Source organism: Physeter macrocephalus, chromosome 21 (genome assembly GCF_002837175.3).
Source record: "Physeter macrocephalus isolate SW-GA chromosome 21, ASM283717v5, whole genome shotgun sequence".
NCBI classification, from domain to species: domain Eukaryota; kingdom Metazoa; phylum Chordata; class Mammalia; order Artiodactyla; family Physeteridae; genus Physeter; species Physeter macrocephalus.
In genome coordinates this window covers 13,012,706-13,031,460 of record NC_041234.1, presented here as the reverse complement: position 1 = coordinate 13,031,460, position 18,755 = coordinate 13,012,706, and the positions used below count along the sequence as shown (strand labels likewise).

The following is an 18,755-nucleotide window of genomic DNA, read 5'->3' as shown; positions in this document are numbered from 1 at the left end:
CTGACAAAAATCCCTGGTTGTCTAAAAGATAACTAGACATAGATATAGATATACATATACATATATTTTAAAAGGAACATAATGATAGAGTACCTAAAGGGACCACAGTAAAGGGAGTAGGCTTGAAAGAAGGTTTGATATTATGGGGAGCAGACGGCCTGGGAATGCTGAAGTCATATTGTTTAATTAAGCGTGCTAATTTTTCCATAGGATTCAAAGTAAACTTTCAAATAATATTAACCTTCCATATGCTCTGAGGCTCCTAATTTTGTACCTATATAGAACACAGTTCTAGGCCCTTTCACACATATTTTCTCATTTTTAACAACTGGCTTCATCCCATTTCCTTAAAACTTACTGTATACAGACATGCTTTGAAATCCCTGGACGAGGCTGCCTTGCTTTGAAATGAAGGCCTACCCTCTCAAAGACGTTACAGCAAGTAACTTCATAACAAATCCATCTCATGAGGACTAAATAAGTGAGTTGTACGGCCATTATAAATTTCTTCTGATGGGTTGAGTCATTTAGCACGAGGGCAAAAAGACCTGGAGCAAAAATGCCACGTTATATTCAATGTCATGTCAGCCAGTGGCCATGGACACTCAATAAATAGCAGTATGCTGTGACTGACTGTGTACCACACAGTTTGCAAGTACTGAAGATGTAATAAGCTAAGTCAGGAAAGAAAGGGAGTTTGGACTGCCTTTCTTCCACAAATATAAAATATCCCAGATCACTCTGTTTGCTGAGAGCATAGGCAGAAGTGGCTAATTTTTAAAATAATTTCTGTAATTCAGAACATCTTCCTCAACAAGCAAAGCTATTTCTGTGCTAAGAATTGATGCTGGCATTGCAGGCAAGGCATGGACTTTCAAGACAGCAGGCAGTGTGAATGGAAGCAATCTGACTGAGGAACAGATCCAGAAATGTCCATAGGAGAATTACCTAGCCACCTTTCCCTCCATGAGATAAACTTTTAAGTTTCCTGTATAAAAAAAGGAATGGTGCTTTTTTCTTTTCCATAAAGGGTACAGCAGTTTAAGTGGTGAACTACATTTGAGATAGAATTTGAGTTTTATTCAAAAGCTTAGACAAATCACAGGTAACCTTCTTCAAGACGGACTTTAGAGAGAATTTTTTTCAAATTTTTATCAAACACCATTGGTTCAGAGCAATAATTTCTTTTATGAAAATTAAAACCGTAATTTTCGGCAGGACAGTTAGGCTGAAGTAGTGTTTCCAAAATTTTCGAATTTTGTCAACAGCATAATAAAAAAGAACGAAGACTGACACTGTGTTTTTATTTCATCAAAATAAAAATATAAAGAAACAACAACAAAGGGAAAAGGATAACAATAAAACAGGACAACTGAAATTTCACAATAAGGGATACTTTTTTAAAAAAAGAATAAATTTAACTTGAAGAAAAAAGTGTTTTTTATTTTTCTCATTCTACCCTGAACTCATATATCTGTCATCCCTGGAACTTGACCCTGGATGGGCATTTAGGAATCAATGCCCAGAGCCAAATACATGCGGGCTCATAGCTCCTACTGGAGAAGCGAGTGATTGCAGCTGAACCCTGTTAGCTGTCACCAACCTCTAGAGTGAACCAGAGTGCCACAGGAGCCCGGCAGGTAAGAAGAGCTTGAAACTGAGTGTAGACAGGAAATATCGAGGACAGTGGAACAAATTAAACTATATCACAAAAGCACAGGCAGCAAAAGCCAGACCATGGAAAACTTTACAGAACAAACAATACAGCATCTTCAACAAATAAACCCCTTAAAAATGACAGAGAGGTATGATGATTAATTTTGTGTGTCAACTTGACTAGACTAAGGGATGCCCAGATAGCTAGTAAAACAATATTTCTGGGTATGTTTGGGAGGGTGTTTCTGGAAGAGATTAACATTTCAATCAGCAGACTGAGTAAAGAATATCTACCTTCACTAATGGGGGTGAGAATGGCATCATCCAATCCATTGAGGACCCAAATTTCACAAAAAGGCAGAAGAAGGGCCAATTCCCAGTCTCTTCTTGAACTGGGTGATCAATCTTTTCCTGCCCTTGGACATTGGAGCTCCTGGCTCTCAGGCCTTCAGACTCCAAGTGAATACACCACCAGCTTTCCTGGTTCTCCAGCTTGAGGACAGCAGATTGTCAGACTTCTTGGCCTCCATTACCTCGTGAGCCTATTGCTATAGTAAATCTCCTATTATATATCTATATCTATATCTGTCTCTCTCTATATACAGCCTATTGGTTCTCTTTCTCTGGAGAACTCTAATACAAGGGGGAAACCTATAGGTTGAAAGAGACTTAAAAGATTTTAAAAATTAGACAAGACTTAACTACAGTGTTCAGGGATGTATATTCGGGTGATAAAACTAAGAAGAAAAGCAAGGATGCTATTCTAGAAAAGTCATTATTGTGTTTACACTTGTACATTTGTGTGTGGGGGCACTGGTTAGGAGGAGGCACGTGGAAGGCTTCAAGAGTGGTTGGCAAGAGTCTACCTCCTGACCTTGAGGATAGCAATAAGGGTGTTTGCTTTAATTAGTAACTAATTAGACATTAACTATAAATTTGTTTTACAAATATTTTCAGTATTTGTGTTACCTATAAAAACACAAGACATATACATTTTTTTTAAATGAAGGTTCTGGAGTCAGACTACCTGGTTTAAGCCCAAATTCTGACACTACTTATGTGCCCTTGGCCATAGTTTGGCCTCAGTTTTCTAATGTGGATGTTGATGATCCCAATGGTACCCATTTAACAGGGTAATTCGGAAGATGAATAGATGTAAAGGTTCTAGAACACTATGTGGCAGATAGAAAACACTTTGTGGATGTTAGCTATTATTATAGGAAATGGTTCTGTCCAGGAAGCAAGCAGAGGTAGAAAACTAAGAGATTAGGGGGCAGTGATGCAAAGTGCTGCAAATGTATGACAGTCTTAGAGATGTTCTGCATCATAATTCTCTCTTTTTCAATTTTCAACTTAGTTTATTCCAGAGAGTGATGTTTGCTGTATGGAAAAGAAAATCTACAATTTTACAATGAAAATCAATAGAAAATAGAATTCACTTGATCGATTATTACCTTGCATCCAAAATCAATGGCATTCATCCATTTCATTAACCGAGGCAAACTAAAAAGGTAGCTCTATCTGTTAAAAAGGAGGCTGCCAAATTAAATGTCTTAGTCTGACTGAACCTCTCATGAGTGCAAATTAAAATGTTAGGGACTTTTTGTTTGAATCCTAAAACTTGGATTAGGCTTTCAATGGATTAAAAACTCCATTCATGTAAAGCTAGTCTTTTAAAAATCACATTTTTGGCTTTTTAGCTTTTTATGAAAAGAAGGCAAAGCGTTCTTAATCCTATTAATTCACTGATTTATTTTCTTCAATTTTAATTGTTTTTTTTTCTGACCTTTGGATTGGGTTATCACTATACACTTTTATTATTAGCAATTTAAATCTTGTTTTTTGAGTGCATTTCGGACTTCACTATTTTCTATATAAAATATGTAAATGATTTGCATTTTAGAATGTTGATAATTCTAATAAGAACACTTTAAATTACCACATCAAATTTAGTAGAATTAAAGCCACTGTCCACACAGGTTACTCAAATGTCTTAAAAGTCCTTTGACTCACATTTTTCAAAAAATCCTCCATTCTCACGCAATTAGGAAAATTAGTTTATAATAATGTCCTTGGGAGAATTCAATGCTTTAAAAAGTCCCCACGGTATTTTATTATTCTGTCTTTAATGATTTTCTACAGTTTTGGCGTATCTACTCTAGTTTAGCTGATTACTTAAGAGGTTGACTTTATCAGGTAATAACTATTTGCAGAATTGAATTGTACTTTTTGCACTTTCACTGACCAAAAATGACTACAGTTTTTTTTTTTCCAACTGTTAAAAATGGATGATGTGACCTATTTGCTAGGGGCTTAGAGAAAGTAATTAAAATATACCACTGGAACTTCACTGTAACACTCTTTTACTGAAATGAGGTCAATGTCAAATGTGTTCTGGACCCTGGAACCTGCCTTATTCCAACTTTCATCCTGTGAGGAGAGACTCTCAGGCATTTTTAATAGGCCATCTAGAAGGACAATGGTATTGACCATTTCAAATTCACACTTCTATACGTACTCTTGAAGCTAAAAAAAATATGTTAACATGGTTCATCAGAATTGAATATCTCCTACGTATCAATGCAAGAGGGCACTCATGCGCTACTCAGTGCAGTTTGCAGACCAGCAGCGTTAACACGACCTGGGAGCTTATTAGAAAGGCAGACTGAACAAGACTGCCTTAGTGGTCCCCTCAACTTGACTAAAGTTTCTTCCTGACTGTAGGATACTAACCTCTCTTTCCTTAGGGTATTTACTTTAGAAAACTTGCAACTGTAAATCGTTTCTCTGTCTCTTTGAGATCTACATCTTCTAGAACCCAGAAATGACTTTCTCAAGCACCTGGGAGCCATCCCTTGGAAATGTAATTATCAAACAGATAGGGCTCCTTCTCCAGCTTCCCTCCCTCAGTGTCCTCCAGTAAGTTTCCATTAGTTTACCCCAGCTGATAAGAATTCTCTCACCTGTTTTTTCAGTGAAGTTGAGTTCAACTTCTCTCCCCTATTGGAATAGTCTTGAATAAAGTCTTCCTTGACTATTAAACTGGTCAGGTGCATTTTAAAAATAAGATTCTTGGCCTTGTCCCCTAACCAGACAACCCATTTGAACAAGATCCCCAAATATTCCCAGTGTCCAATAATGGTTGAGAAGTGCTGCTCTAGACTGTAACATTGATCACTCCTTACTGGTACTTACTGGGGCACAGGTACAAATAAAAAATAACATGCAAATGTTAGATAAGCACCACCTAGTTCAACAACATTACAGTAAAAACCATTTCTATTTCAATTACCTGATCATCTTGTTCTGTCTTTACCTGAGTGTTCTTTTTGAGTATATTCTGAAATAGTCTGGGTTTATTTACGCTGCTTGTTTTCAGTTAAAAAAAAAAAGTGAATGTTTTCAAGAAGACACGTGTGAACCAATCCTTCACAGCATTATGGAAGACCACAACACTAAGGGTGCACAACCCTGTATCTGCTAGATGCCAGGCAGTCAACTGTGTGTACTAATATTTCCTTCATTCACTGAACAAATACTAAGTGCCTGTTAGGTACCAAGCATTGTTCTAGAGGCTTGGGATCAGGGAACAGAACAGTCATAACTCCTGCCTTCATTGTTCTTACCATCTTGAATCCTCACAAGAATTCACTGAAGCATGTAACAGTATCACAATTTTATCAATGAAATTGTTAAGGCTTACAAAATTTAGGCAGACATACGATTTGAACTAAGTCTTGTGACCTCAAAATGAGTACTATTTTTGTGGGTGTGTGTTTGGGTGACACATTCTTTCACGCATCCTTAATAGTGGCAAAAACGAACCCTTGCAGGTGAATTCTCTATTGGAAATAGGTCTAGTTTTCTTGTACCAAGTGAAAATGGTAAGTAATAGAGCTATATGAAAATGGTAGGAGACCATTTAAGACAACAGCGTTGCTTTGCTTATACATATATTTGGTGAATATATATACATGTGCAGCTTTTGTTAATATTTTATAGTTCAGATAGCTGAAGAAGCATGGCATATGTATATGTGTGTATGTGTATATATTACTCTTTTGGCATAATGGCTATAATATATGTAATATATAATCCCTTGCTTTAGGGATTTTAGGGTTTTCAAGATAAATGTTCCTCTGATATAATTTCAGCCATGTCTTATTTATGAGACCTTCACAAGGTGTATAAAAATGCACTGTCAGGATGATTCGTTCTACTGAGCATTAGTAGTCCTAGTCAAGCAAATGTGAAATCACAACAGACAGAGTGATATACACTTCTGTCTGTTTGGGGCTTCATTTCATTTATCTTTGGAAGATTTGTTTGGCCAGTTTAATCATGAAACTGCAGGTAGCCAGCTTAATTCTTGTTAACTATTAACACATCACTGCATGACGGTTGTAGAAAAAAAATTCTGATAAGATAGGATAAATTTGCTACCTTAATTTATATAACCGAAATATATGAAACTTTATGTTCATCTATGTCAACCAGTGATTCTCAATCTGAGTAGAATTAGATGCAGCAGAATTAGATGCAGACCTTATTCTAAAACCAGTACTAATGCCGAAGCATCATCCCAGACCAACGGATGCAGAATACCTGCCAGTGGGGCCCAATGTGTGTTGATTATAAAAGCTCCCTAAGTGATTCTAATGTGCAGCAGGGCTGAGAAACCCTGATTTATACACTGCATTTTAACCTTTATTTTTCCTACAGAGGATTTTAATTCATGCTTTTTTTAAAAGACAAGAATCTCAGAACATCTAAGTATTCCTTCTATTATGTTAGATTTTCTGCTCTGCAAATATCTGCACAGCTGTTTAACACCCAGAATGAGCTACCACATATTTCCACCACAATTAAACTGAGATCTGACATTTACAATTTCCACGTAGCCACAATCAGTTCCCAGATTCCCTGGTGCAACCAAGAGTAGCACACTCATTACCGTAATGAAGCCATGTTTGAAAAGTTCTGTATCAGAAATGATTCAGCATTATTCAAAATTATAATCTGATAATTCAATTTCTATCCTGTATTCAATTTGAACTGCACCTGTCACCTTTTAGAAGATAAGGTAAAGAGTCTCCAAAAATTTACTAACATTTTATGCAATTTTTAAGTGATTTGGATATGTCGGACATGTAAATATCTTTTACTTCATGCAGATTTTTAATTGTAGCGAATTATTGTATCAAATTCCAGTGGAATAACGTGAATAGTAAGATACATCAAATGACAAAAATAATTGTCTTTAAGATCTAATAGTGCTTACTTTTCAACCATGTGAGCAGTTCGTGAGTTTCAAACATACTTTTCAATTAACTTAGTTGTCAACTTATAAAAGATTAAAGCCACCATCAAATAAACTATAGTCTCTTTTAAAAGTATGTTGTTTCAAACTCCCTTCACACATAACTAAAGAAGAAAAAGAAACTACCAGGAATCAAAATAGTCTTCTTTTTAATTTTCCATTGAACTACCTCAGTTTTCCTTTCATGCTGTTAATACTGAACTGGTCAAAATGAGTTTTTAATAATATGAAGACCCTTTTTTTACACCCAATTTAATCATGTAATCTCTAGAAACCTAGTAGCAGATAGCAGTAAGCAATTTATTATATTAAAAAACCTTCAAGTTTCCAAGCAAAAACAGATTTGCCCCTAAAGGAAAAGAGAAATGAAAGAATCCTTAACCCTAACTATATCTTATTCCTGATTGACCAGCAGTCCAGAAGGTCCCATCTCCCTATCATCTCAGTCACTATTGTCAACTTTCACTTTTCCCATAGGCCTCCTACACTGCCACATTCCCTCTTATTTTCTAAAGATTACTTTGCTTCAACTATCAAAGGTTCTTATGTAGGCAAGTGTTCTGATCAGATTTCAGAAATTCCACCCAGGCAGCAATGTGGAGGACGGATCTGTAGGAAGGTCAAACTGAAAGTGTAAAGATCATTTAAGAGACAACTGTCAAGAAAGGTTGCAATTCAAGTGAGACCTGCACCCTGTCCACCAGTCAAAGGTACTAAAATATAAAAAATAGCTATTTTCTCATATCTCCTAGGTAAGGCATATCAAAAGCATTATAAAATAAAACCCTTCTTTATATTAAATCTTGTTGAGAAATATTTAAAGCATCCTGTGTTTACACTATTTGGGGGTTACTGAGTAACCCTTTGATGACTTGTAGCACAACCGTTATTACCACATTCTACCATAATAACGCTGTCTTCTTCTTTCTCCTATTATTAGCTCTCTCCCTTGCTAAACCACAATCTCTCTAAGACGCAGACCACTGTCTTTCCTATTTTTATTCTAGCACAGGGCGCGGCACAATGTAGGTATTTGAAAATATTTGTAGAATATTCATATGAATGAATAAACATAACAATGATTTAAAGGATGTTTCTTTGCATAGTGGAATACATGCTTTATCTACATTTAAGTCTTTGCTTTCTCAACAGCTAGTTGGAAGACTTCAGCCATTCCATTTATTTCCCACTTTAAAAAAAAAATTTTAATTTTGGCTGCGCTGTACGGCAGGTGGGATCTTAGCATGCGGGATCTTATTAATAGTTCCCTGACCAGGGACTGAACCCATGCCCCCTGCAGTGGGAGCACAGAGTCTTAATCACTGGACTACCAGGGAAGTCCCTATTTCCCAGTTCTTTTAATCTGTTAATAAAGGGGTATGGATTAAATTATTTCTAATATAGGTTTTGACCCTAATATGCTATAGGACTTAGTTTCTATTAAAAATGTGTCACACACAGGCAATTATAAATTGTCACAGGTTGACTCAAAGACTGCATTTCATATAATCAACTGTTTGTCACCCGTGTCCATTTTAATAGGTTCAAAATGATTTCATGTCTACTCAGAAATATTAGAAGTATGTGAGGTGACATACAGATGGAGTGTCAAATCAATATTTCTTCCATATGAAATCCCAGATGGCTAAAATATGTACTTTTGTCATTAAATGATTTTATTTTTAAGTGACTAAAGTGCAGGAATATTAAAATTTTATAGTTTGATGCCATTAACATGACTACTAATGCTGAATCATATTTTTCCTTAATATTCTTCAATATTCTTTGCCTTGTTTGACATCAGCACTGCTTCCTGAATAAAGATGAATAACCCAAGTGAATATACAGTTGTACAGTATTTTTTACTTATTTATTTATTTTTTGGCTGCGTTGGATCTTTGTTGCTGCACAAAGGCTTTCTCTAGTTGTGGCGAGCGGGGGCTACTCTTTGTTGTGGTGCACGGGCTTCTCATGGTGGTGGCTTCTCGTTGCAGAGCATGGACTCTAGGCACGCGGGCTTCAGTAGCTGTGGCACGTGGGCTCAGTCGTTGTGGCTCGCGGGATCTAGAGTGCAGGCTCAGTAGTTGTGGTGCACGGGCTTAGCTGCTCTGCGGCATGTGGGATCTTCCCGGACCAGGGATCGAACCCGTGTCCCCTGCATTGGCAGACGGATTCTTAACCACTGCACCACCAGGGCAGTGGTTAAGTGGTTATTGCTTTCTTTTAATAATGAAAACCTTTTGCCTCCACTATTTTCATAATGATCTTCATTTTATCTTTAGGAAGGAGTCAATACATTAGGTTTATGTTTCTGGGTTTTTGAAAGTTAAGACCACAGACATATTGAATAGAGCAACAGGACTTAATTGCTCATCTCCAGTTGCACAGTAACCCCCGAATAGTGTAAACACAGGATGCTTTAAGTATTTCTCAACAAGGTTTAATATAAAGAAGGGTTTTATTTTATAATGATTTGGATATGCCTTACCTAGAAGATATGAGAAAATAGCTATTTTTTATATTTTAGGCTTCCATATTTTTCCAAAGGCTACAGAAACAAGCTAGCATAAACATTTAAAAGTGATAACAAAGATAGTGTACTAGTTAAGCCAAACATTACAAAATAAAAATTTTAGCCATATGTGTTATAGCCAGATTGATATTCACATGAAAATGTGCCACACCAAAGAACTTTTACTGGACAGTAGTTTCATGTACCACCCAGCACGACCCTACACTATAAAATAAACAGTATTTATTTCACATTGTCATGGTGCTCAAATGGTAGAGGAGACAAATGAGATTCACTTCTGTACAAAGAAAAGCAAATATGCTATTTGATCGTCTTTAAAGATTTTAAGTGGAAAATTAGTGAAAAGTAAGTACTATTAATAACACAAATTTATTTATTTTTAAATCTCTGAGTTGTTTTGTTTGTTTGGTTTCCTTTGGTTTTTTGCTTCAGTGGGCTTCAAGTCTATTTGACATTCCATTAACTGGCTAGTGCATAGTACAAGTGTGTGTGTGTGTGTGTGTGTGTGTGTGTGTGTGTGTGTGTGTGTGAAAAAAAATAAGTAAATTCTGGGTACACATGATTTGTGTTTTCCAAGTTCAAGAGTTCAGTCAATAATTTCAATTTTCATGCAATTTCTTAGAGTAGCTTTTCAATATTTCCTTCTTTAACTCACGTATAATTTTTCACTGCAAACAAATCCACGGAAGTCAGTTCATTTAAGACTAATGCCTGGCACCTACCAGGCATTTTACAAGGCGCTTTACCTAGAATATCATGTTTTAGCTTCACAAAAATAAAATAAGGCAATAAGAAAAAATGAAGTACTAAACAATGGCTAAATACGTAGCAAAATGGGAACTTAAACTACTATTAAACTACTATTGATAGAAAGCCTATAATCCCTCTGCTAGAACACATCGTATATTGAGCATGGAACACACCATCTGGCAAATATATGGCATTTAATAATGGTTTGTTTAATCAGAATTGCAAGGCATTTACTAGGTACATAAGGCAGTGATTTTCAAACTGTGAGTAGGTCATGAAATCAGTTTATTTGGCCTTAACCAGAACTTTATCAAAATGGGATGAACTAATCAATACCATTCCACATTTCAAGTTTTCTGGGAAGAGCAGTCTGTCATGGGCAACACCCATGCACGCACATCCTTTTTTTTGAGTGTGCCAAAATGCAAGCCATAACATCCCCTGTGTGGCAATTAATTAGGTGAAAGTTACCAAAGCATGACTACCATGAGACTACTTGATCCTCAGGGCTTGGGGCAGGGTGAAGGCTGGGGGGACTATCTTGTTAGTTGTTTGCAACAAAGGTGCTGAGCCCTTGGCCCTGGTTTCTTCAGCAATGGTGCAATCCACTGCGTGCGTAGTCGCCATCTCAGCATACTGTGGCACTTCATGGTACTTGGGGTAGAGAAACTCATGCTACCATGCTGATGCTCCTGCTGTTTGCTACACTGTGAATATGAAACAGTCATGCTCTAACACATGGAATCTTACTGTCTACTTTCAGCACCTATGGGATTGTGACAAGGCAGCCTCGTACTTGCTTAGTCATCTCCTATGGAGCCTTGTTACTCCTTGCCATCCTCTAGGAGGTTAGGGTTCTTCCCTGAGAAGAGAGTAAAAATAAGTGCAGGCTCCGGGAACTTGTGTTTGAGTTGTGTAAGGATGTGCAGGTTAAGCACCGCACAAGTCCAGGGGGCAGCATGTACACAGGCAGCAGGCCAGTTAAGGTGTCAAGGTATCAAAAAGAAGTTTGAAAACCACGGATTTAGAAAATGCAAAGAAACAAGCAGAAAGTATTGGTTGAGAGAATTTGTGTTTAAGGGAGAAGTGATCATTTCTAGTTGAGCTCAGGTGAGAATGTGGGATTTAATCCATCTTTGAGATGAAAGGAGGGACCAGAAGATTGCATTTAGCGTGGTCCAGGGGGTGGGGGTGGGGGTGATGAACAAGACCAAGCTTCAAAAACCTTCAGGAGATTATTTAGAAAAATAAAAGTTTATAAAATATAAGTAAAAACATAGCAACAACAAAAAAGCTTGAGACCATGAAACAAAAGTGACAATATAAAACTCAAGAAGGTGTTCACCAACTCTGATTTTTTTTCGTTTTGTTTAGAGCAGCTTTATTCATAATTGCCAAAACTTGGAAGCAACCAAGGTGGTCTTCAATATGTGAAAGGATAAATTATGGTACATCCAAACAATGGAGTATTCGGCATTAAAAAGTGGGCAATCCAGCCATGAAAAAACATGAAAGAATTTTAAATACATTTTCTGTTGTGAAAGAAGTCAATCTGAAAAGGCTACTGTATGAGTCCAACTGTATGACATTCTGTAAAGAGGCAAAGCGATGGCGACAGGAAGAAGATCAGTGGTCTGGAGTTGGGGGGAGAAAGTATTAAATAGGTGGAGCACAGAACATTTTTATAGCACAGTGAAACTATTTTGTATGACACTAAAATGATGAGTAAGTCATTATACATTGGTCAAAACCCACAGAGTGTACAACACAAAGAATGAACCCTAATATAAACTATGGGCTTTGGGTGACAATGATGGGTCAATGTAGGTTCAACAACTGTGCCACTCGGGTGCAGGATGTTGATAGTAGAGGAAATGGGGTGGGGAGGAGGGGTGGTATTTGAGAATTCTGTACTCTGCTCAATTTTTCTGAAAGCTTAAAACTGCTAAAAAAAACCCAAAAATCTATTAACTAAAATAAAACCAAATTACATTCTATATAGCTAGTACTTGAAGCAGCAGTAACAGTCACTTTTTGGTAAACCTAAATACAGAATCCAGACATTCCCATCTGTACTTAAGGCATCAGGCAACATTGAGGATGGCGAGGACAGAGCATAGCAATCATTGGGATGCAAGTCACTTTAACTGTGGGCTCTCCATCATTTATCTTTTTTTTTTCATGATTACTAGTAAGGACATTGAATCACAATCAAAGACTTCCCAACAAACAAAAGTCCAGGACTAGATGGCTTCACTGGTGTACTCTAACAAACATTTTTTTATATTGAGGTAAAATTGGTATATAATGTTATGTTACAGGTGTACAACATAGTAATTCGATATTTGTATACACTACAAAACTGATATAAGTCTAGTTACCATAATTACCACACAATTACCCCCCTTCACACATTTCACCCACACCCCACCCCTTCCCCTCCGCTAACCATTTATTTTATATTAAGACATGGCCCATCTAAAAGCAATGATGTTGGTATGTCCAAACCAGGTTTCTTCCTCTTCCCCACTGCAATTAATCTTTTCATAATTTTCTTATTCCTCTTAGCATATTCAGGACATAACATATTATCTTCTAGGTCTGGGGATGGGAAAGTGCAGGCAGGTAACATGAAGAGAGAGATCATCCTTCTGGGAGTGTTAGGCATCCAGGTCTGACCTGCATGGAACTGCAGGCGAACCCAACCTTCTGTGTCTGCCAAGAGTGGTCTGCCATGGACCACACACCACCGGACACCAGAAGCTTGCAGCAGAAAGGACTCAACAGAGGTAGGCAGGGGATGTGAATTTACAGCCTTAGGTTGAACGGCTCTTGCAGCAATTCTTGACCATGCTGCCAACATGGCTGCCTGGGCTGAAGTTACCACTTCAACCATGTTAGTCCTTTCCTCATTCTCACTCACCTTCCTTTTCTGAACACTTGCTCTCTTGGTCACCATCTTGTGTTTCCCTGGACTTAACTGCAATCTGGCCTCCCATGATGATTCAGGAATATACTGATCTTTTTCAGGATAAGCATGGTTCTGGAGTCTCAGATAAACCTCTATTTTCTGACCATCGGTACTCAAATTAAGTTGTTGGCACCATTTCTGCAAAGTGTCCCGAGTCACGTTGTTAATTGGAGGCAATATGGTTGGCAAGGGATAAATTGGCTTACTACAACTAGATTTTGGGCAAGCTTTGAACTCTTCATCTGTTTGAGGAGGATGAAATTGATCGACTGGACTCAGTGACTCCACTTTGACTTCTGAAGTTGAAGGAACACTTGGTTCCGTTTGATGGTCTTCAACAATTTCCTCAACTGGAATCAATGTAAGAACCACATTTCCTTCACCTAAGGCCTCTTCAAAGAAAGTCTTCTCATAATCTGGGTGTGCCATTCCAAGGAACTCTCAGAGGAAGGCAGAGCCGGCAATGTTAAGGATATCTGCAATTTAATCCTCCTAACCTGACGTTTCTAGTCCAATTTCTCCTTTTATCTCTCTGATTTTCTTGAACTAATTTTGCTGCTCCATATCAGGATATTTTCGCATATCAAAAGGAAGCAGCTTCATGGAATCATGGTTAAATTAGTCAATTAACTGTGTCTTTTCCTTATCATTTTCCCTAGATTTTCAAAGATTAAAAATCCAAATATTTGTGCCATATCCCAAATATTTTTTCTTCACCTGGCTTATTTACAATGTTCTGCTTCTCTATGTTGTATGGGATGAGACCATTGTCAAAAAAGTTATATCCATGATCTCATCTCTTTCTCCTCTATGTTTTATCAACACAATGACTCATGATTCAGAACTTATTCATCTAATGGTGCTTCACTGCTTGAATACACAATTATGTATCTATACATTCTTTATTACACAGTTTATATCTAGACCTATACATGCATACAGAAGATAATCTCCTTTTAAAAAATCTTGACAGTCTTCAGTATTTATATTTGTAATGACACACATAATACACAGTTTAAAAGTTAGTTTATTGCTCAAATTGTATAATTATTGCTATAAATAGATTTAGTAAGAATTTATTTAGAAAAAAAGTGTATGCTCCATTCTGCTAATGGAATTGCAGGATACTCATTTGTACAATTACTAAATGTGCAGACATACTTTACTCATTTACTTGCATTAATTATTCACATTGAATGGAAATTGGGTTAAAATTCTTTAGATAGAATGACATTTTTTGAATATTTTTTATAGTTGAAAGTTAAGTTTGGTTTATAAATGAGGTTATATTGTATTTTCTGTCTTTATGTCTTCATGGTTTTTTTAAATAAATAAATTTATTTATTTATTTATTTATTTTTTGGCTGAGTTGGGTCTTTGTTGCTGCGCATGGGCTTTCTCTAGTTGCGGCGAGCGGGGGCTACTCTTCGTTGCGCTGCGCGGACTTCTCACTGCGGTGGCCCCTCCTGTTGCAGAGCACAGGCTCCCGGCGTGCGGGATTCAGTAGTTGTGGCTCGCGGGCTCCAGAGCGCAGGCTCAGTAGCTGTGGCACAGGGGCTCAGTTGTTCCGCGGCATGTGGGATCTTCCCAGACCGGGGCTCGAATCCGTGTCCCCCGCATTGGCAGGCGGATTCCTAACCACTGGGCCACCAGGCAAGCCCTCCTTTATATTTTAGTTATATTGAGGAATGATCTTTATTTGTCTTGGGGACACCAGTGAGCCTCTTAATATTGGTGAATCAAATGATCTACTTATAATATTCTGGCTCCAATGAAAGATATTTTGAGTAGGGAGGGATTTCAGAAACCACACACTTAAAATTTTTACTATTGAAAAATGCAAATATACACAAAATAAGAGAGAGTAGTATAATAAGCCCCATGTGCCTATCACTTCACATCAATAATTTTCAGTAATTTGCCAGTTTCTTTGATGTATTCATTTTACTTATTTTTTTTCCTGGAGTATTTTAAAGAAAATCTTGTATCTCCTATCAGGTCATTTATAAATACTTCATTTTGCATCCCAGACAGGTAAGTCCTTAAAATTTTACCAAAATAAAATTATTACACATACCGATATTAACAATTTTTTTTTTGGCCATGCCCACAACCTGTGGGATCTTAGTTCCCTGACCAGGGATTGAACCCCAGGCCCCTGCAGTGGAAGCGCCGTGTCCTAACCACTGGACCGCCAGGAAATTCCCTAGTGATAATTTTTTAAGACGATGAATATCAAACTACGGTCAAATGTATTCTGTCTCATGGGTTTTTTTCTTATTTTTTCATTTCTGCATCTTGATCCACACAAGATGCACATATTTGCACTGGGTTGACTTGTAGAGACCATTTTATTTAATCTGTTCAGTTTGTGCAACTTGAGGTGTGGAGAAGGCAATTCATTTACTCAAACGTCACTAGGCTTTTCACTTTATCCGCAAATATTCATTCGGCATCTAGTAGATACTGTTTCAGGTACTTGGGAATTATCTATAAGCAAAAATGACAAAGATCTCTGTCCTTATGGAGTTTCTATTCCTGTTGGAGGAATGTAATATAAATATTAAAAGAAATCATGTGCAGAGTATATTTGAGGATGACAAATGACAGCGACCAAAGAAAACTATGGCAGGTGTGGGTAAGTGCTTTGGTGACAGTAGGGAGAAGGGCTGCTTGAATTTTAAATGTACCCCCATTGAGAAAGAGACATTCAAGCAAAGACTTAAGGTGAAGGAGTTAACTTTGGGCCATCTGGGAGAAGAGTTTCCAGAGAAGAGAGAATAAGCAATGTCGATGTCTCAATAAATTTTCCTCTGAGTGAAATAGGAGCCAACAATGACACATTTTGGGTTCTGCTTTAAGAAGAACATTCTAGCTAATATATGGAGACTAGACAGTTTAAGGCATGGATAGGGAGCACAGATTTTCAGACAACTTGGGAGGCCAGTACATTAGTTGAAACAGAGATAATGATAACAATGAAGATTAGTAATGGAGATTAGAAGTGGTCTAATTCTGGGTATATTTTAATGTTGGGGCTGACTGACTAGAGGTGGGGTATAAAAAGAGGCGAAAAGTCAAGATCACATCAATTGGCCTGAGCAAGCATAGGATGAAGCTGCTATCTATTAAGAATTACAAGTCACTGATTTGGGGCTGGAGGAGAGCAGGAGTTCAGGTTTGGACATGTGGAGATATCCACTGACTTCCACTTAGAGATGCTGAGTAGGAAGTTAGATATCCAAGTCTGGAATTGAGTAGAAGGGTTTGGGCTATAGATGTAAATTTTGGGGTCATCGGCATATAGCTATTTTATTTAAAGTCACGGAAATTTTCTAAGAATACAAGAATGTCAGCATAAAGAAGAACAGAGAGACCAAAGGCATGAAAGATTAAGCCCAAAGCTGCCAATATATAGAGATCAGAGAAACCAGGAAGGTAACAACAATGCCCATCACTACTGTAATGATTTATTTCTTCTCAAATTTCACATCAAAATTCTCAGTTTTTGCATGTTGAGATCAAGTCTCAGCTAGATTAGGAATTCCATCTCTACTTCGCATTCTCCCTACCTTTGAATCATTTTACTACCGGGTTCAGCATCATATAGGCTTTACTCCTTCTGGTTATATGGTTTTCCTCATCACCTTGGCCACTTTTCAGATGCTTTCCAATGTTTCTGCATCAAGTATAGAGGCTTTCTGATCCCTTAAGTCACCATGGTGGTAGGGAATTTAAAAGTCATTCTTTTTTTTTTTTTTTTACACTGGAACTTTATATTTTATTTTTTTAACATATTTTATTAGAGTATAATTGCTTTACAATGGTGTGTTAGTTTCTGCTTTGTAACAAAGTGAATCAGCTATACGTATACATATATCCCCATATCCCCTCCCTCTTGCGTCGCCCTCACGCCCTCCCTATCCCACCCCTCTAGGTGGTCACAAAGCACCGAGCTGATCTCCCTGTGCTATGCGGCTGCTTCCCACTAGCTATCTATTTTACATTTGGTAGTGTATATATGTCCATGCCACTCTCTCACTTCATCCCAGCTTACCCTTTCCTCTCCCCGTGTCCTCAAGCCCATTCTCTACGTCTGCATCTTTATTCCTGTCCCACCCCTAGGTTCTTCAGAACCATTTTTTTAAAATTTTAGATTCCATATATATGTGTTAGCATACGGTATTTGTTTTTCTCTTTCTGACTTGCTTCACTCTGTATGACAGTCTCTAGGCCCATCCACCTCACTACAAATAACTCAATTTCGTTTCTTTTTATGGCTGAGCAATATTCCATTGTACATATGTGCCACATCTTCTTTATCTATTCATCTGTCGATGGACACTTAGGTTGCTTCCATGTCCTGAAAAGCCATTCTTACTGATGCTTCCTGAGGACAGGGCCAGCATGTGTCTTGCTTTACACCTGTTGTCAATAAAATCATTGATAGGGCAAAAAAATGCCCCAGAATGCCTAATAAATTTCATGGTCCTCTCTTTAAGAACACTCATGGCCAAGTATAAGCAACACCACAGAAAACAGGATGCCACTGATTCTTTAGAACACAGGAAGGTTTACATCAATAGCACTGAACGAACAATTTGGGAAAAGATGCTCACTCTGAACAAATGATTTATCACTGTTTTGCTCAATTTTTGTCTTTACCTCAGTCCTGTCCCCATATGCATTCCCCAAACAGCTACTAAAATCAGTTTTATATATATATCAGTTTTATATATATATATATATATATATTTAAAAGAGAAGAATGTGACAGAATATTTCACTTAGGACTGGTGTGTCTGTGTGTGCATATCTGGCAAAGCATCAAAAATAAAGAAATCATTATAAGATGGAACACAACTAATCTACCACTCTTAGATTATATTCTTTGTCAATATAAACAGCTAGACAAGGAAAATGAGACAAGAGATGACATAAAGTAGTGTGCATACATACGAGTACAAGGCTGAGATGTGGCAAAACATTCAATGAATATCCGGCTTCCATCAAGAGTTGAAGAAAAACAGTTCAAACAGATTATAAAGGAGAAACCACCACACCATTGTAAAGCAATTATACTCCAATAAAGATGTTAAAAAAAAAGTCTAAAAACACATTTAAATGACAGACATTTGAATCTCTCTTCATTAGGAAATATCTAAAATATTATCAGATCATTGACAGTATCTCTTTACCATAAAAATCAGACCCCTGAGCTCAGAGCGACAACAAATATTTTAAGAAGAGCCTCACTATTTCTATTACAGTAACTTCCCAAAGTGCAACAGTAAATCCTCATGGTCCATGGCATTCATACTGGACAGATTTAGAAACATCATATTTATTTTCACCATTTCCACTGTCGTAGTAACAAAAGCAAATAATGGGTAAAATTAAATCATCATATTTAGTTGGATGGAATAAAGAAATAAACCAGAGATAAAATCAAACCAAACTATATCAAGCTTAATTTGGGTCTGATGCAGAACATTGCTTAACTCTAAAGACATGAACTAAACACC

General features: G+C 37.2%; 1 protein-coding gene across 1 annotated transcript; it reads right to left on the bottom strand.

The window, feature by feature from the left end:
* Positions 1-12,711: 12,711 nt before the first annotated feature.
* LOC102974242 (developmental pluripotency-associated protein 2-like) lies at positions 12,712-13,659 on the bottom strand. Its single transcript, XM_055081577.1, has one exon. The coding sequence runs from the start codon at positions 13,657-13,659 to the stop codon at positions 12,712-12,714; it is 948 nt and encodes a 315-aa protein (XP_054937552.1).
* Between the last annotated feature and the right edge of the window lie 5,096 nt (positions 13,660-18,755).

Excerpts from the sequence above, each read along its gene's own strand:
- LOC102974242 (XM_055081577.1), bottom strand. The coding sequence starts at position 13,659 with ATGGCACACCCAGATTATGAGAAGACTTTCTTTGAAGAGGCCTTAGGT.